Genomic DNA, 19,424 nt, shown 5'->3' with positions numbered 1-19,424 from the left:
AGAAGAGCAGAGGTCTTCTTGACTTCAAGGTTTTTGGTCTGAGAAACTGAATGGACCAGCTCATCAGTGAGGGAGAAGAAAGAAGGTGGGAGGAGAAACCAGAAAGGCAGATCTGGAGTTCAGTTCAGGACATGCCCCTGGTACATCCAAATGGGGGTGTCGAGTAGGCAGAGAAAGTCGAGGGAGATCTGGGCTGAAGATACAAATTTGAGAAACCTCAGAAACCTGGGAGCGGCCTTAAAAAGCAAACAAACAAACAAACCAACCCATTCTTAGTACATTTGCTGTAGGAAAGCTAGCAGAGGGTTGGATTTGGCCATTTTGCCTATCTGGCCCTTTCCTTCACCTGGTGCTTTTTTTCTTCTTTGAGGGGGCTTTCTCAAAACACTTATCATTATTTAATAGACTAGATAATTTATTTTTTAACGCTATTAACCAGGTGTTACCTATGCCCCTCTTTTCCCTCCCAACCTCCAAGAAGGTAAGCTACAAAAGGAGGGAATCCTTGGGAGTCCCCATCATGGCTCAGCGGTTAACGAATCTGACCAGGAACCATGAGGTTGCAGGGTCGATCCGTGGCCTGGCTCAGTGGTTTAAGGACCCAGTGTTGCCTTGAGCTGTGGTGTAGGTCGCAGACGCGGCTCGGATCCCAAATTGCTGTGGCTCTGGTGTAGGCCGGCGGCTACAGCTCTGAATCGACCCCTAGCCTGGGAACCTCCATATGCCGTAGAAGCGGCCCTGGAAATGGCAAAATGACAAAAAAAAAAAAAAAAAAAAAAAAAAAGGAATTCTTTATTTACTGAGGTATTCCAGGCTCCTAGAACAGTGCCTGGTACGTGGCAGGTGATTTACTACACATTTGTTGAATGTATGCATGAATGATGTATTACTCCTGTAATTAGCAACCTACTATACAAAACAACAAACCTACAAACCTTCCGTGAGTTCCCAACCCCAAGGAGTTAGGGCCACAAACTTGGCGAGGGTTTTAAGTCCCTCAAGTCCCACCCACTTCTCCAGCCCCTCAAACCCTCAAGACCCGCCCCAACCCCCAGCCGGGCACGCGCAGTTCACTCCCCGAGACGCATCCTGCGGCCACTAGGAGACGCCCAAACCCGGCCGCCGGCGAAGCAAACACCAGTCCCACGTGACCGGCGTCGCACCCGGTGAGCGTCACGTGACGGACTCAGTTTTCCTCCAATCGTTGTGCACGTTGTGGGGATTCCACCGAAGACCTGGTTTGAGACTTACAGTACCCTATTCCCCCGCCAGCCAAACGGGCCGGCTCCATGAGCAAGCTGGGTTGCGGGGTCTCTCCAGGGTCCTCTCCTGAAGCCGGTTTGGAGAGACCTGGGCCTACAAAGTGCTCGGTCCCGGAAGTGACGTCTCCCAGAGGGGCCGGAAGTGGCAGTGGAGGGAGGGAAGATGGCGGAGGTGGTGAGTCCGGTGCCCGGGGCGGGGCGGAGGGAGCCAGGGGAGGTGGGTAGAGCCCGAGGCCCCCCAGTAGCCGACCCTGGCGCCGCGCTGTCTCCCCAGGGGGAGATAATCGAGGGCTGCCGCCTGCCCGTGCTGCGGCGGAACCAGGACAACGAAGATGAGTGGCGTGAGTGACGTCGGGGGGCGGGGCTAAGGAACCTGAGGGCGAGGGGCGGGGGGAGTCAAGCGAACCCCAGGGAGGGGGAGGGGCCTCTAGAATCTTGGGGCGGGCGGGGCGCAGATATTCACGAGGGGCGTGGCTTTTAGCCGCTGGAGATGGACAGGGCGGGGCTTGGAGAAGGGAATGACACTTGGTGACTAATGGGGGCTTGGGCGAGAGCTTCCAAGTGCTGAGGCTCAGGGATCGGGCCTGGAGGTGGAGTTCAGGTTGTAGAAGGGCGGAGCCTCATGGCCTGGCCGCTCTAAGGCCGTTCCCTGTGCTGTGCCCACAGCCCTGGCCGAGATCCTGAGCGTGAAGGACATCAGTGGCCGGAAGCTTTTTTACGTCCATTATATTGACTGTGAGTTCTGGGCCGGGATGAGGTGGGGCTAGGGTTGCGGGGGGCAGCCTCTGGCACTCCTTCCTGAGCCATCCCCACTGCTGCAGTCAACAAACGCCTGGATGAATGGGTGACTCATGAGCGGCTGGACCTAAAGAAGATCCAGTTCCCCAAGAAAGAGGCCAAGACCCCCACCAAGAACGGACTTCCTGGGTCCCGCCCCGGCTCTCCAGAGAGAGAGGTGGTGAGTAGGTCCCCTGCTTCAACTTTTCTCTCCTGCCTCCTACTTCTCTCATCTCTTGGCCTCAGTGGCTCCCAGCTGGGCAGGAGGCTGTGCCCTCCCACCCTGGCTTCAGCTCGCAAAGGATGGGGGCCAAATTGCAGATGTAGCTTCCAGAGTCCAGCGTCCTTGAGAGGGGCGGGGTTTGATCATTACACACTGAGGGGCCCCTACTCCCCTTCCCCATCCCACCACCATCCCCACCCCAGAGGAAGACCCTGGACCTATCTCTACAGCCGGCCTCCGCCCAGGCCAGCGGGAAGACCTTGCCAATCCCGGTCCAGATCACACTCCGCTTCAACCTGCCCAAGGAGCGGGAGGCCATTCCCGGTGGCGAGCCCGACCAGCCGCTCTCCTCCAGCTCCTGCCTGCAGCCCAACCACCGCTCAACGGTACCCTCAGCAATTCCAGGGACCTTGCTTTCCTCTCAGGTCCCACCTTCCCTACCTTCTGACCCACCTTTCTTGGTTTCTCTTCTGCAGAAACGGAAGGTGGAGGTGGTTTCACCAGCAACTCCGGTGCCCAGCGAGACAGCCCCGGCCTCAGTTTTTCCCCAGGTGAGTCCCCCAAACCATCTCTTTTTCCCTCCCCTTCTACCTTCTGGTAGCCCCTTTCAGGTGCATCTCACAGCTACTCCTTTTTCTTTCATCTCACCTTCAGAATGGATCAGCCCGTAGGGCAGTGGCAGCTCAGCCAGGGCGGAAGCGAAAATCAAATTGCTTGGGCACTGACGAGGTGGGTCTGGGGAAGAGGGAAGCGGGGTGAAAAGTAGGGGACAGGGGGTTCCCTAGGTGGGTAGCAATTGGAAATCAGTGTGCGCTCACTGCTGTGCCCCTGGGTTCAATTCCTGGTTTGAAAACTGAGATTCCCACATCAAGCCACTGCATGTTGTAGCTAGGAAAAAAAAAAAAAAAAAGGAGTGGACGTAGGCAGGGCAGAGAGTTCAGTGACTCGTTGGAAGATGAACAGAGTGTGCTGGGTTGAGGTGGTGTTGGGATTAGGAGTGAGGCAGAACTGGTTCAGATCAAGCATTGGGTCATCTTTTCCAGTTTCCAATGAAAATTGTCCAAGTCTTGGTTTCTTTAACTGGAAAGTAGGGGTTATGGTATCTTCCCCACTAGGAAACCCGTGGGAGGGCTGTGAGCCAGAGAGTGTCCTGCTTGAGTTGTCTCCTGTAACCTGGCGTCTTTCCGTGGCCCCGGGCAGGACTCCCAGGACAGCTCAGACGGAATACCCTCGGCTCCTCGCATGACTGGGAGCCTGGTGTCTGACCGCAGCCACGACGACATCGTCACCCGGATGAAGAACATTGAGTGCATCGAGCTGGGCCGGCACCGCCTCAAGCCGTGGTACTTCTCCCCGTACCCGCAGGAGCTCACCACCCTGCCCGTCCTCTACCTCTGCGAGTTCTGCCTCAAGTACGGCCGAAGCCTCAAGTGTCTGCAGCGTCACTTGGTAGGAAGGGTCCCAGGAGGCCGCCTTCCTAGCACCCCTGCCCTGCCCTGGCCCTGCCCCTGATTCTCCTCTCCTTCTCAGACCAAGTGTGACCTGCGACATCCTCCAGGCAACGAGATTTACCGAAAGGGCACCATCTCCTTCTTTGAGATCGATGGTCGTAAGAACAAGGTCAGTGGCTCAGGGGCCGTGGGGAGTCTTTGGTGCAGGGAGTCAAGTGAGTGGCCTTTTCCAGCTCAGGAAAGCACTGACCATTTTGGCTAACAGATCTATTCACCCCATTTATTCACTTAGGGCAGGTGTGGGAGATACAGAGTGACCAGCAATTAGACAGGATCTCTGCTGAGGGCTCACAGGAGAAGGCAGACATGCTAGGGGCTTCTTAGATCCTAGCGTGATACATGTCGTGAGACAAAGTGTGAGTTATCAGGATCCAGAGGAGGGGACCTTTGAGCCTGGGTAAGGGGGGTACAGGAATCCGAAACCATGGGTTCTGAAGGGGAGGAATGGATGGCTCTGCAGGTTCAGTTCCAGACCAGAGCAATGAAGCAAATATCATAATAAAGCAGTCACACAAGTTTTTTTGGTTTCCAAATAAGATTTATACTTATACTACGCTGCAGTCTATTACATATATAGGAGTGTCGGAGTTCCCGTTGTGGCACAGTGGTTAACGAATCTGACTAGGAACCATGAGGTTGTGGGTTCGGTCCCTGCCCTTGCACAGTGGGTTAAGGATCCGGCGTTGCTGTGAGCTGTGTTATAGGTCGCAGACGCGGCTCGGATCCCGCCTTGCTGTGGCTCTGGTGTAGGCCGGCGGCTACGGCTCTGATTAGACCCCTAGCCTGAGAACTTCCATATGCCACAGGAAGCAGCCCTAGAAAAGGCAAAAAGACACACACACACATACACACAAAGGGATACAGGAGTGTCTAAGAAAATAATGACAGTGATGACAGTGAGAGTCACTGTTCACACATCCCTATAACGGACAACGAGAGTTTGGAACATTCCGAGAATTACTGAAATGTGATAGAGAGACATGAAATGAGCAAATGCTGGTGGAAAAATAGCGCTGATAGACTTGCTCAATCCAGGGTTAGCATAAACTCTAACTCGTAAAAAAAAAAAAAAAAAAAAAGGTGCATTATCTTTGAAATGCAATAAATGGGGTCCACCTATGCAGAGACAGTGTGGAAGGTGAGGGTCCTTCCTTCCAGCTGAAGGGCAGACAGGATGAGGTGAGGGTGGGGAGGAAGTGGGGGACACCGCAGGTTTGGGGCGTCTAACCTGCCTTCGTCTGGCTGTGGGGAGGATGAAGGGAGTAACCTGGCGGGACCTTCTGGAGTGAAATGCCTCCGTTCCGGGGCCTCACGAGTGGGGAGGGAGAGGCAGTCACCCTGACTGGCAGAGGGGAGCGCTCACTTGGGTGCTACGGGAGCTTGGGAGGAAGATGCTGCTTTAAACACAGTTAAGTGTATGAAGTGTGGGTTTGAGTATTCAGGTGGCCCTGCCCAGCCAGTGCTTAAAAAGCTGTATTTGAGGAGTGGTGGCTAGGAGTAACAGCCTAACTAGTATCCATGAGGATGTGGGTTCAATCCCTGGCCCCGTTGCTATGAGCTGTGGGGTAAGTGGCTTGGATCTGGTGTGGCTGTGGCTGTGGCATAGGCCAACAGCTGGCACTCTGATTGAAATCCTAGCCTGGGAACTTCCATTATGCCATGGGTGTAGCCCTAAAAAGACAAAAAACCACATCCGAAATGCAGGAAGGTTGTGAGAAGTAAAGTTACGAGAATAATTATTTTGCTGGGGTGGCCTTTAAGGCTGGTTTTGTTTTTGTTGTTGTTGGCATGTGAAAGTTCCTAGTCCAGGGATTGAACCCCAGCTACAGCGGCGACTTGCATCACAGCTGGGGCAACTCCACTTCCTTAACCTGCTGCACAAGGGAACATCTAAGGCTGTTATTTTGTTAAATTCCGGAATTTCTTGCTCCTCTTGTAGAAGAGCTGTTCAGTTCTCAGGAGGTGTAACTGTAGGTGAGAGAGCAGTGTGGTGTTTTTTGACAGCCAGAGTCCTAAGACTGTCACACAAGCAAGAGTTCCTCTTGTAAGCCCTGGTCGGTCTTTACTGCGACGCACAAGTGTGCTGACCGCCGTTAACTGTGGCAGAGGGCGCTGGTCGCCTCCAAAGCCAGAGTCACACCGAGGCGTGGGGAGCAGGGGGAGTGCACCCAGCTCACCAGGGAGGCGGAGCTTGGACGTCATCACGGAGCCGGTACGCAGACTCCTCGACACTGAGGAAGCCTGGGCACAGGGACGGCCTGACCCGTGGACTGGGTCGGGGTCCAGGAAGGCTCATCCTCTGTCAGCCTGGGGGACAGCCATGCTCAAGGCGGAGGACCAAGGTGGTGACAGACCTTCCCCTTTGCAGAGTTACTCTCAGAACCTGTGTCTTCTGGCCAAGTGTTTCCTCGACCACAAGACGCTGTACTATGACACGGACCCCTTCCTCTTCTACGTCATGACGGAGTATGACTGCAAGGGCTTCCACATTGTGGGTTACTTCTCCAAGGTGAGTGCTCCCCAGGGCTGTGCCTCCGTCCTGCCCTCAGCTGGGTCCCTCCCTTCACACCCTGCCCCCTTTCCAGGAAAAGGAATCCACGGAAGACTACAACGTGGCCTGCATCCTGACCCTGCCTCCCTACCAGCGCCGGGGCTACGGCAAGCTGCTGATCGAGTTCAGTGAGTACCCGTGCTGCTGGGGCGCTGGGTGGGGGTGGGATCCGGCAGGCCCAGGCCCCGTCCGTGTCTTAGACAGATGTCCAGTGCTGGGCCTCAGCCCCGGCTGGGCAGCCCAGTCACCAGGGGAACTGGCCAGAAATAAAAGATGGGACTCTCCCAAGGTTCTCTCCGTCCCAGGGTGACTGCCCTGCTTGCCTGGACCAGGTTCTTAGCCCCTCCCGGTTCTTCGGCCAAGGTTCTAAGCACTTTCCCCAGATCTTACTCATGTGCTCCTGCCCAGGGCCAGGGCAGAAGCCGAGTGAGCCGCTCTTCTTGCTCAACTCTCCGGTCCTGCGCGGTCACCCAAGTTCCTGTGGTGCATTTCCCCACTTGTCTTGAGCCTCGCGGGGCAGCAGGTGTCCTGTAAAAGGGCTGTGAGCTTAGCAGGCAGCTGTGAGCACTGACTCACGGGGATCTGGCCTCTGCCCCTCATCGTACGAGTCGTCTCTTAGCCTCATTCCACTCAGCTCACCATTGTCTGAACCCTGGGATCACCAGCCTCTGACCTGGGAGATGGGAGGGAAGCCCAAGCTGTATAGTCATTTGGAGGCTTGGCTTGATCCCAGTCCTGGTCTCTTTGAGAAATTTATTGGTAGAAAGATGCCATGATGGGGTCACATCCTTAGGAAGCCCTCAGCCTGGTAGAACAGGCAGAGCTGAAAGAAACAGGCAGAGCTGAAAGAAACTCAGTCTAAACCTCGGGGCTCAGACCTCAGGGGAGATGGGATGTGGGCAGAGCCGTGAAGGAGCTGTGCCGAGTTGTGCCCAGTTGGAGCACACAGGGACACCAGAAGCCCCATTCCAGGCAGCTCCAGAGGGTGGGTGGGTGCTCCCGGGGCGGGGGGGGGGGGGCTTCCTGCAGCTCCGGAGAGGCGTGGCTTCCCCACTGAGCCATCAGGACCCTCTGTGCAGAGGGTGAGAACTCTGTGTGCCCCTTTGCTCTGCAGACACCAGCCTCTCTGTCCTCCCCAACAGGCTGCATGATGGAAGCCACAGGAAGCTGGGCAAGGGGCTCAGACTGGCAGAGAAAGATGTATTGGAGAGAAAGCCCAGGGGGCCGTCATCCACCCAAGGCTGGTTCTGGCTGAGGGTGAAGAAGGGCTTCTAGAAGTAGTGGACATCTCAGGGCCTCTGTCCAAGAGCTGTGAAGCCACTTGCAGTTTCACAGGCCTCAGGGTCTCACCAGGAACCGCCTGCCAGTGCCCAGTGGTCAGCAGGGTAGAGGAGGAGGGTGGAGCCGTCAGAGTGGGAGGGAAGGGTGGCAGGAGGGCAGTCCCCTGGCGAGGACTGGCCTCCCTGCCTGGGGGAGCGCTTTGCCGCTCCCCTCCTTCCTTCCTCACAACCACCAGTCAGGCCAGCCTGGTCTTAGGGCAGCTGATGCTTCTCAGGAACTGACTTGACTTGAGAATCCAAGCGTCCCCTCAGGCCCGGACCAGAGGTGGGGCCTGCCCACTTCTCTCCTCACACGTCCAGGCTGAGTCTAGCATGACAGAGGAAAGCTGGAGCCACTTTCTTTCCACAAGCCACTTCCTCTGTACTCCCCCACCCCAGCTGTAAGCCCTCGCTGGCTCTTAGGTGATTGGACCTGAACCTCTCAGCACACAGCGGAAGAGTATGGTCACTGGTCCTCTGTTAGGAACTGAGGCACAGAACAGACAAGCCATGCATCCAGGCCACAGAACCACCACCTGGCAGGCCCAGGGTGGGAGCCAGGCAGTCTCCCTCTGCAGCCTGTGCTCTTAACAGAGGGTGGCAAAACGCTGGGATCGCTCACCCACCCTCTCCTGCTCCATTGCTTTAGGCTATGAACTCTCCAAAGTGGAAGGGAAAACAGGGACCCCTGAGAAGCCCCTCTCGGACCTTGGCCTCCTATCCTACCGAAGCTACTGGTCCCAGACCATTCTGGAGATCTTGATGGGGCTGAAGTCGGAGAGCGGGGAGAGGCCGCAGATCACCATCAAGTGAGCCTGGCCCTGCCTACCTAGGGGTGCATGGCATATTCCTGGGCTTTCTCACTCCTCGGGCCCTTGGGAGCCTGGGGCAGAGATGAAGCCCCGGGAAACCTGGTCTTTGCCCCTCCACAGTGAGATCAGTGAAATCACCAGCATCAAGAAGGAGGACGTCATCTCCACTCTACAGTACCTCAACCTCATCAACTACTACAAGGTAGGGAGGCAGGCAGGGGAGACAGGTGTGTGCAGGGGAGCAGCGTGCAAGCCCTGCTCGGGCTGACCTGCCTGGCCCCGTCTCCCGTCCAGGGCCAGTATATCCTCACACTGTCGGAGGACATCGTGGACGGGCATGAACGGGCTATGCTCAAGCGGCTTCTTCGGATCGACTCCAAGTGTCTGCACTTCACTCCCAAGGACTGGAGCAAGAGGGGAAAGTGGTGACCAGGCACTGCCCATTAGCAGTGCCGGCAAAGCCAGCAGAACTGGGGCTGACAGCCTATCCCGCCCCCACTGGGGTCTCCAAGAGGCACAGCAAGGGGAGACAGGGCTGAGGACAGCTCCACAGGGAGAGGACAGGCCTGGTAAAGGCCAGCTGGTGCCTAGCACCAAGGAGAGCTCAGGGCTCAGGTCAACTCCAAGGTCAGCTGGCTGCAGGCCCAGGCCTGCTGTGAACCAGGGACCAGAGGGAGCCAGGCAGCTGTGTACAGTGAGATAGGGGGTGGGGTGCTCTGTACAGGGGGCTGGTGGCTGTACAATTTTCTTTTGTAAAGTAGGAATGGGGGGGAGGTACTGGCTGCAAAATTCTGGCCTCTTTTGCCCCACTGCCCCCTGGCAATAAACTGTTTCTATGGGCCAGAGCCATGAAAGGTTCTTGTGGGAGAAGACAGCACTGGCACACTCACAGGTTCTGTGAAGAGCGCCTTTATTGGGGTGACGAAGGCTCCCAAAGTGAAGGGGTTCACTGGAGTGAAGGGATCAGTGGCTTTCAGTTTCAAGGTCTGGTTTTCAGTCCTCTGGTACCTGGGCGTGAATCTGCAACAGGAGGAAATCATCCCTACTATCGGATTGCTGCAGTATAGTGACTAGCTGGCCCAGATACTCAGGGCAGAGATCCAACTGCTCAGAATCATAGACAGGACAGGGAAGAGTGGTGGGAGGCCATGCTGCCCCAGTGTTTTCCCCAGCCCCAAAGCCCCAAGTCCACTCAAGGGCAAGATTCAGCAAACAACTCTGAAGGGGAGCCTGGGAGGGAAGGGCCCATCCATCCACTCACCGCTGCAGCAAGGCTGGGCCAGGTTAGGGCCCCACGCACTTTGGAATCCGGACCAGGGATAGTCTCCAGGCCCCACAGGGTGAAGCTGCTGAAACTGGCTGTGGCGCCGATAAAGCGGTCCTGGGGAAGGGTCCCAGCTCAGCACCCGAGCCGCCGCTCCCGCCTGCACTCCCTTCCAACCCTATACCCCGGTGCTCACGAAGTCCCGCTCCAGCGTCTCCGGGGATTCCATCACTTCGTGGTCCTCCTCCGACCCCTCCGAGAAGTCCTGCTTCCCCACCGACACCTCTCCCTGCTCTTCTGTCATCACGTATCCCACAAGGCCGGGCGGCACCGCCACCTCCTCGCCGCGCAGACTGCGGCCCCGGAAGGACGCTTCCAGCCCTGGAAGAGGCAGGCGCAGGGCCACAGTGACGCCTGATGCAAGGCCTAGCGGGGCAAGCCCGGGAGCAGCCGTCCCCGCCACCTCCGGTGGACCACGAGCCCCGGGAGCCCTCGCGCCGCTCCTTGCCGAGGAGAGCCCGACGCCGGCGCGGGGGCTGCCGGGAGCCGTAGTCCCGCCGCGAGCGCTCACCGTAGGGACCCTGGCGGATGGCTGGGGTGAAGAAGCGCCCCACCGGGGCGGGCCGGCTAACCGGGACCTCGCAGGGCAGAAGGTGCAGCGTGACGGGGGCGGGACTGCGCAGCGTAAAAGGGCGCAGGTGCACGCGGCGCCTGTGCACCGACTCCTCGTCGCTGCTCTCCATGGCTCGGCCGCACCCCGCCGCTCGCTGGCTAAGGCCGAAGCTGGCGCGTGAAGCGCGCAGAGCCTGTCGGGAGGCCCGGGACTCTCAGCCCAGAGCTTCCTGGGAAGCGTAGTCCCTCTTTGAGGCTTCTGCAATCTTGTCCACCGGTGTTCAGGTCCTAGATTTTTTTTCTTTTTAAGGATTCAATGAATTTTATTATAATTGTAGTTGTGCGACCATCATAACCTAATTTTAGAACATTTGCATCCCAAACCCAGATTCCATCCCAACCTGAGGCCTTTGGTAACCGTAAGTTTTTCAAAGTCTGTGAATCAGTTATTAAGTTCATTGTACCCCTTTTTTAGATTCCACGTATAAGTGATAGTATATGATGTTAGTGTCTCACTGTCTAACTTCTCTTAGCATGGTAATTTCTAGGTCCATCCAAGTTGCTGGAAATGCCATTATTTTCATTCCTTTTTGTGGCTAATATTCCATTGTGTATATGTACCACATCTTTATCCACTCCTTCGTTGATGGATCTTTAAGCTGCTTCTGTGTCTTGGATATTGTCTGTAGTGCTGCAATGAACATTGTGTTACATGTATCTTTTCAAGTATGGTTTTCTCTGGATAGATGCCCAAGAGTGGGATTGCTGGATCATAGCCAAATGCTCCTTGGGCTCCTCCTCCCAATGCCAGATCCCCAGGTGTTGGGAACCTGATGTAGGGCTCAGAACTCTTACTCCCGTGGGTGAGCCTCTGCAATATGGTTACTTTCCCGTCTGTGGGCCGCTCACCCAATGGGTATGAGGTTTATATTGAGTAATCGCCCTTCCTAATATCTTGATGTGGCCTCCTCTTTGTCTTTTGGGGTAGGATATCTTTTTTGGTAGTTTCCAGTCTATTTTGTTGAAGGTTGTTCAGCAGTTGGTGGTAATTTTGTTGTTTTCATGAGAGAAGGTGAGTTCCAGTCCTTCTGCTCTGCTATCTTGCCATCTTAATCTTGTCTCTCCCTAGATTTTTTTTTTTTTTTTTTTTTTTTTTTTTTGCTTTTTAGGGCCACACCTGTGGCATATGGAGGTTCCCAGGCTAGGGGTCGAATTGGAGCTGCAGCTGCCAGCTTAAGCCACAGCCACGGCAACATGGGATCTGAGCAACATCTGTGACCTACACGACAGCTCAAGGCAATGCGCCAGATCCTTAACCCACTGAACGAGGCCAGGGATTGAACCCAGATCCTCATGGAACCTAGTTGGGTTCGTTAGCCACTGAGCCACGAAGGGAACTCCTCCCTGGAAAGAATTCTTAATGTGTTCCATTCAGCTACGAAAAGTCAAAAAGTAACAGCCGACACGTGTCCAATAAGTGCTAAGGACTTCCTGCAGGCAGCCCAAAGGGAATGGAGCCTCAGGGTGGAATTAGTGCCCTTAGAAGAAGTGAGCTCTGGAATTCTCTCTGTGGTTCAATAGGATTGGTAGCGTCTCTGCAGTGCCAGGATGCAGGTTCAATCCACGCCAGGTGCAGTGGGTTCTAGATTTTTTCCTTGAGTTTTCCCCCCAATGGTATATTCTTAGTGTAAAAAATTAAAACAAAAAACTTTAAAAGATTAAAACGATTCCTTGAGTTCCTGTTGTGGTGCAGTGGTTAATGAATCCGACTAGAAACCATGAGGTTTCGGGTTCGATTCCTGGCCTCGCTCTGTGGGTCAAGGATCCGGCGTTGCCCTGAGCTATGGTGTAGGTCACAGATGTGGCTCAGATCCTGCGTTGCTGTGGCGTAGACCAGTGGCTACGGCTCCGATTAGACCCCCTAGCCTGGGAACCTCCATATGCCCCGGGAGTGGCCCTAGAAAAGGCAAAAAGCCAAAAAAAAAAAGATTAAAATGATTCCTAAGAGTACACTTTTTATATTACTTGGTAGAGCTTTTCTGGGGGAGTGTGTGTGTTTAACCTACTTAATCCTTTGACCCTTCCTTGAATGTGTTGAAGATGTTTTATCCAAGTTTGCCATTTGTCTTCCAAACCTGTGTATAGGTCATTTTTGTTACACAGAAGACTTTTTTTTTTTGTAGTCAAATTTATCAGCCTTTTATTTTTATTTTATTAGTTTAGTTTAGTTTAGTTTTTTAGGGCCTTACCCTGGCATGGAGGTTCCCAGGCTAGGAGTCTAATTGGAGTTGCAGCTGCCAGCCTACACCACAGCCACAGCAATGCAGGATCCTTAACCTACTGAGTGAGGCCAGGGATCGAACCCAAAACCTCATTGTTCCTGCTGTGCCACAAAGGGAACTCCTCAGCCTTTTGTTTTTATGTCTTTAGTTTTTGCAGTACTCGTTCTTTTTTGATTTCTTAACTCTTCTCTAATGTTTGTTTGTTCAGATACCCAATTTTGATATATTTTGATAAGTAGTCTCATAGAACAGACTCATACAAAGCTGGGTGTTCATTAGGAGTTACAAAACGGATATTCTATTTATCTTTATTTACTGTAATACTTCTATAAAGAAAATGCTCACCAACTCTTTGGTTGTCCATTGGTACAGTGAGCATAAGAAAGGCAAAATAATTGCTTGACACTTTCTTTGTATTTCTGTTTTTGAAATTTTTTCCCTGGCATGTTCCAATGGCGACCTTTAAAAAAAAAGTATCACTATTAAATAATGAATTTTTTTAACCTTTTGAATGTTTCGGTTGTGTTTATTCTTATTTTTTTTGGTCTTTTCTAGGGCCACACTCGTGGCATATGGAGATTCTCAGGCTAGGGGTCTAATCAGAGCTGTAGTTGCCAGCCTACACCAGAGCCACAGCAATGCAGGATCCGAGCCGAGTCTACGACCTACACCACAGCTCACGGCAATGCCAGATCCTCAACCCACTGAGCAAGGCCAGGGATCAAACCCGCAACCTCATGGCTCCTAGTTGGATTCGTTAACCACTGCGCCACGATGGGAACTCCAGTTGTGTTCCTGAAATTGTCCCATCTTTTTCTAGTGGAAACCTCTTCAAATGAGGTCCTGAGTCTTTTGATGTGACCCTAGTAGTCTCTTATAGCTTTCCTTGTTTTCCAGAACCACAGGATAATTCCTGAGTCATCTTAAAAAGTTCCTGCTTCAGACTTGGAATCATCCAAGGATTCTCCAAAGATCTACAGTTCCTTTTTTACAAGGAAGGGATATTTATGAATTCATTTTGACACTAGATGTGCTCATGACTGCTAGATTGTTTCTAGTTGTTTTCAGTTTCTAGATGTTTTCAGTGGACAAAGCTAAGATATATGTATTTTTCTCTTTTAAAGAGAAAATAGGGAATTCCCTTGGTGCAGTGGGTTAAGGATCCAGCGTTGTCATTGCAGCAGCTTAGGTCACTGCTGTGGCGTGGGCTTGATTCCTGGCCCAGGAACTTCTACATGCAGTGGGAGAAGCTAAAAAAGAAAAATAAAATAAAATGAATTTTAGAAAATAGTATAAAATTTTTGGAGTTCTTTTTGTCCTTAAAGTATATTCCACTGGGGTGCATAATTTACTCGTTTTCAGTTCTATGGTTATGCTACCCAGTTGCATACAAGTTAAGGTCATTTGTTTCACTTCCCTTTTGACTTTTCAATATAGCTTTTTGTTTTTTGCCTGTGCCCAAAGTATGAGGAAGTTCCTGGGCCAGGGATTAAACCCTCGCCGAAGCAGTGACCCGAGCCACAGCAGGATGCTTAACCTGTTGAGCCACCAGGGAACTCCTCAAGATAGCTTTTAAAATCACTTTGTTTTATGAGATTATTTACATGTTTCCAAAGTCAAACTACAAAGTAAGAGATTTAGTAGGAGTTCCCTTGGTGATACAATGGGTTAAGGATCTGGTGTTGTCACTGCTGTGGCTTAGATCGTAGCTGTGGTGTGGCTTCAATCCCTGGCCTGGGAACTTCCAATGCTATAAGTGGGGCCAAAAAAAAAAAAAAAAAGTAGATGTACTTAGAGAAACTTATGTCTATCCCTGGTCCCTCCAACCTGTTTTTTCCTGCCCTAAGTAAACTTTTAGGAGTTACCGTCATGTCGCAGCAGAAACAATCCGACTAGGAACCATGAGGTTGTGGGTTCCATCCCTGGCCTCTCTCGGTGGGTTAAGGATCCGGCGTTGCTGTGAGCTGTGGTGTAGGTCGCAGATGTGGCTCGGATCTGGCGTTGCTGTGGCTCTAGCAGCAACAGCTCGGATTCATTTGCTAGCCTGGGAACCTCCATATGCTGTGGGTATGACCCTAAAAGGACAAAAGACCAAAAAACAAAAACCCACTTTTAAATATTTTAGTTTATTTTTCCATTGTTTACTCTCTCTCTTTTTTTAAGACCACACCTGTGGCATAAGCAAGTTCCTAAGCTAGGAGTCAAATTGGAGCTACAGCTGCCAGCCACAGCAACACCAGATCTGAACCATGTCTGTGACCTACACCACAGCTCGCAGCAATGCCAGATCCTTAACCCACTGAGCAGGGCCAGGCATCAAACCCCCATCCTCATGGATACTGGTTGGTTTCGTTTCCACTGAGCCATAATGGGAACTCCATTGTTTACTCTTTTAAAGTATTAGCATATATGCTTATGTACATTGCACTCAATTTCCTAATATTTTGCAGAGGATTTTTGCACCTAAGTTTATGACTGATATTGGTCTGCAGTTTTCCTTTCTTGTGATTCTTTGTCTGGTTTTGGTATTAGTGTAATGCTGATTTCACAGAATGAGTTAGCTGATTTCACAGAATGAGTTAACAGGTATTCCCTCTGCTTCTACTTTCTTTTTTTTTTTTTTTTTTTTTGTCTTTTTGCTATTTCCTGGGCCATTCCCACGGCATATGGAGGTTCCCAGGCTAGGGGTCCAATCGGAGCTGTAGCCACCGGCCTACACCAGAGCCACAGCAACGCGGGATCCGAGCTGCATCTGCAGCCTACACCACAGGTCACGGCAATGCCAGATCGTTAACCCGCTGAGCAAGGCCAGGAATCGAACCAGCAACCTCATGGTTCCTAGTCAGATTCTTTAACCACTGAGCCATGACGGGAACTCCTGCTTCTACTTTCTGAAACAGACTGTATAGAATTGTTATTGTTCTTTCTCAGTTTTTTTTTCCACAAGTGGGATTCACCAGGAAGCCATCTGGACCTATTGCTTTCTTTTTAAGGAGGTTTTAATTATTTTTTGTTTTTCATTTTAAGGGAAGTTTTTCAGCTTTATTGAGATGTAATTGACAAATAAAATTGTAAGATATTTAGGAGTTCCCGATTTGGCTCAGTGGGTTAAGGACACAATGTTGTCTTTCTGAGTATGTGGCTTCGATCAATGGGTTAAGGGTCCAGTGTTGCTGCAAGCTTCGCTGTAGGTCACAGATGCATCTTGGATCCGGTGTTGCTGTGGCTGTGACGTAGGCCTCAGCTGCAGCTCTGATTTGATGCCTAACCCAGGAATTCCATATGCCACAGGTGCGGCCCTAAAAAGAAAAAAAAATTGTTAAGCTATTTAAAGTGTACATTGTGGAGTTCCTGTTGTGGTGCAGCAGAAACAAATCTGACTAGTATCCATGAGGATGCAGGTTCGGTCCCTGGTCTCACTCAGTGGACTGGGGATCCAGCGTTGCCGTGAGCTGTGGTGTAGGTCACAGACACGGCTCAGATCCCACATTGCTGTGGCTATTGCCTAGGCTGGCAGCTGTAGCTCAGTTTGACCCCTAGCCTGGGAACTTCCCTATGCCTCGGTTCAGCTCTAAAAAGCAAAAAAATAAATAAATTGTACATTGTGATGATTTGGTATATGTATGTGTACACTGTGAAAGGCTCTTCCCATCTAGTTTAAAACATTGATCTTTTATAACTAAAAAATGGAATATGACCTTTAAGAAATTGATCACCTCACATATTTATTATTATAATTTTAGTATATATTAATAATATATAGTAATAATTATTAATTATTCACTTTCTCTAGATATAGCTCTATTCAGATTATCGATTTTCCCTTGTGTAAGTTTTGTTACTTTGTATCATTCAAGAAATTGGGGAGTTCCCATTGTGGCGCAGTGGTTAACGAATCCGACTAGGAACCATGAGCTTGCGGGTTCGGTCCCTGCCCTTGCTCAGTGGGTTAAGGATCCGGCGTTGCCGTGAGCTGTGGTGTAGGTTGCAGATGCGGCTCGGATCCTGCGTTGCTGTGGCTCTGGCGTAGGCCGGTGGCTACAGCTCTGATTAGACCCCTAGCCTGGGAATCTCCATATGCCGCGGGAGTGGCCCAAGAAATAGCAAAAAGACAAAAAAAAAAAAAAAGAAAGAAAGAAATTGGTCCATTTCATTTAAGTTATCAGACTGTGGGCGTAGAGTTGTCCGAAATATTTCTTTATTATCCTCTTAACGTCTATGGGATCAGTAGTTATGACCCCTCTTTCATCTCTGGTATTGGTAATTTGTATCTTCTCTTTCTCTTAGTTAACCTAGCTAGAGTCTTGTCAATGTCACTGATTTTTTTTTTTTTTTTTTTTTTGGATCATACCTGCGGCATATGGAATTTCCCAGGCTAGGGGTCAACTGGAGCTACAACTGCCAGCCTAAGCCACAGCCACAGCAACTTGGGATCTGAGCCGAATCTGTGACCTACACCGTAGCTCAAAGCAACACAAGATCCTTATCCCAATGTGTGAGGCCAGGAATCAAACCTGCAACCTCATGGACACTACATTGGGTTCTTAACCTGGTGAGCCACAACAAGAACTCTGATTTTACTGATTCTTTTTATAAAACCAGATTTTGTTTTCATTGATTTTCTCTGTTGATTTCCTCCTTCCAATTTCATTGATTTCTGCTCTGATTTTTTTTTTTTTTTTTTTTTTTTTTTTTTTTTTTGCCTTTTAGGGCTGCACCCACAGCATATGGAGGTTCCTAGGCCAGAAGTCCAATTGGAGCTACAGGTGGCAGCCACAGCCACAGCCACAGCAACACGGGATCTGAGCCTCGTCTGTGACCTACACCATAGCTCACGGCAACGCCAGATCCTTAACCCACTGAGCAAGGCCAGGGATGGAACCTGCAACCTCATGGTTCCTACCTGGATTCGTTTTTGCTGCACCACAATGCAAACTCCTCTGCTCTGATTTTTATTTATCTTCCTCTACTTGCTTTAGGCGTATAGTACTCTTCTTTCTCTAGTTTTCTAAAGCAAAGGTTAGATTACTCATTTTTAGATCTTTCTTCTTTTCTAATATATGCATTTAATGCCATAAATCTCACTCTATTGCTTTCACTCAATTCCCACAGATTTTGACAAGTTGTAGTTTCATTTTCATTTAGTTCAAGATATTTTAAAATTTCTCATGAGACTTCCTTGACTCACGTGTTATTTACTTATTTTTTTTTCCTGCTCCATCCATTTAAATGCCTGAGATCGTTGACCTTTACATGGCTACGCAGGATCATTTGAGCACTGGGGCTGTGACACTCAGGAGGCTTGGGACCTCAGCCCTGGGTCAACGTCTCTGCAGAGCCTGCCCCACCTGGTCAAACTTCTCGGTTATTCTGTGCATGATGATCTTGCGTTGGTTGCTCTGGCACAGTTCAGTTGTCACCATTGAAAGACCACTGAGTCAGCTGACCCATGTATTATTTAGAAGTATGCTGGTTAATTTCCAAATATTTGGAAAATTTCCAGCTATCACTCTATCACTGGCTTCTTCTCTTTCCTTTTTTTTTTTCCCCCTGCTTTTTAGGGCCGAACCCCCGGCCTATGAAAGTTCCCAAGCTAGGGGTCAAATCGGGGGCCACAGCTGCCAGCATATGCCACAGCCACAGCAACATCAGATCCGAGCCACATCTGTGACCTACACCACAGCTCACTGCAATACCGGATCCTTAACCCACTGAGAGAGGCCAGGGATTGAGCCCGCATCCTCATGGATCCTAGTTGGGTTCGTTAACCACTGAGCCATGACGGGAACTCCCCGTCACTGATTTCTAATTTAATTCCATGTGGTACAAGTGCAGATTCCTATTCTTTTAAGTTTGTAAAGGTGTGTTCCTTGGCCCAAAACGTGGTTTGTTGCAGTGAATGTTCCATGTGCACTTAAGAAGAAATTGTATTCTGCTCGTTAGGTACAATATTCTATAATCTATAAACATATTCTATATTTTAATGCAGTTGATTGATGGTGCCACTCAGTTCAACTATATCCTTAGTGATTTTCTACATGCTCAATGTGTCAGTTACTGATAAAAAGGGTAAGGCTCCCCAGAATAGTGCATTTGTCTATTTTCTTTGCAGCTTTATCAAGCTTTTGCTACATATGTTTTGACACTGTTGTTAGGTGCATATAAGTTCAAGATTTGTATGTCTTCTTGGAAGATCAACTTGTTATATGGTGCTCCTCTTTGTTCCAAAGAATTTTCCTTTTCTGAAGTCTGCTTTGTCTGAAATTAATATGACCTTGATACTTGAAGGACAACTTGTTGGAATTATAAAATCCTTGGTTCACCCTTTTAAAATATGTTTTAAAGTACTGCTCCATTGTTGTGCTGCTTCGTACTTTGGTTTTAAAAAGTCTGATGCCATTCTAACTCTTTTGCCTTTGTAAGTTATTTGGTCTTTCTGCCTGGTGATCTTGAGGGGTTTTTTGGAAAAAAAAAACTTTGAAATCTAATTGTTTTGTGAGGATATATCTCAAAGTTGATCATTCTGGGTTAATTTCCCAAGATTTCCAGTGGGCCCTTTGAATATGTAAATGTTTTCTTTTATTGGGAAGTTTTTTTTTTTTGTTTTGTTTTGTTTTTTGTCTTTTTGCCATTTCTTGGGCCGCTCCCGCGGCATATGGAGGTTCCCAGGCTAGGGGTCAAATTGGAGCTACAGCTGCTGGCCTAGGCCACAGCCACAACAATGCCAGATCTGAGCCACATCTTCGACCTACACTACAGCTCACTGTAATGCTGGATCCTTAACCCACTGAGTGAGGCCAGGGATCAAAAC

At 50.4% G+C, this 19,424-nt stretch overlaps 2 protein-coding genes across 5 annotated transcripts; one reads left to right on the top strand and one right to left on the bottom strand.

The window, feature by feature from the left end:
* On the top strand, nt 1,169-13,086 carry KAT5 (lysine acetyltransferase 5). Of its 4 annotated transcripts, NM_001243915.1 has the most exon segments (14): nt 1,412-1,437; nt 1,537-1,603; nt 1,929-1,997; nt 2,084-2,220; nt 2,493-2,648; nt 2,739-2,813; nt 2,917-2,991; nt 3,463-3,711; nt 3,793-3,882; nt 6,142-6,282; nt 6,359-6,452; nt 8,293-8,452; nt 8,576-8,657; nt 8,750-9,298. In NM_001243915.1, coding segments are annotated over 14 exon segments (1,542 nt in total). In that variant the 5' UTR covers nt 1,412-1,425; the 3' UTR covers nt 8,885-9,298.
* Nucleotides 9,349-10,537, bottom strand: RNASEH2C (ribonuclease H2 subunit C). Its single transcript, XM_005660692.2, has 4 exons — nt 10,291-10,537; nt 9,916-10,100; nt 9,717-9,836; nt 9,349-9,475 (listed from the first exon to the last, which is right to left on the bottom strand). The coding sequence occupies exons 1-4, from the start codon at nt 10,460-10,462 to the stop codon at nt 9,449-9,451; spliced, it is 504 nt and encodes a 167-aa protein (XP_005660749.1). The 5' UTR covers nt 10,463-10,537; the 3' UTR covers nt 9,349-9,448.

The sequence above is a fragment of the Sus scrofa genome, chromosome 2, assembly GCF_000003025.6.
Source record: "Sus scrofa isolate TJ Tabasco breed Duroc chromosome 2, Sscrofa11.1, whole genome shotgun sequence".
NCBI lineage: Eukaryota > Metazoa > Chordata > Mammalia > Artiodactyla > Suidae > Sus > Sus scrofa.
Note: the sequence above shows the minus strand (reverse complement) of the source record. Positions and strands in the feature narration are given on the sequence as shown.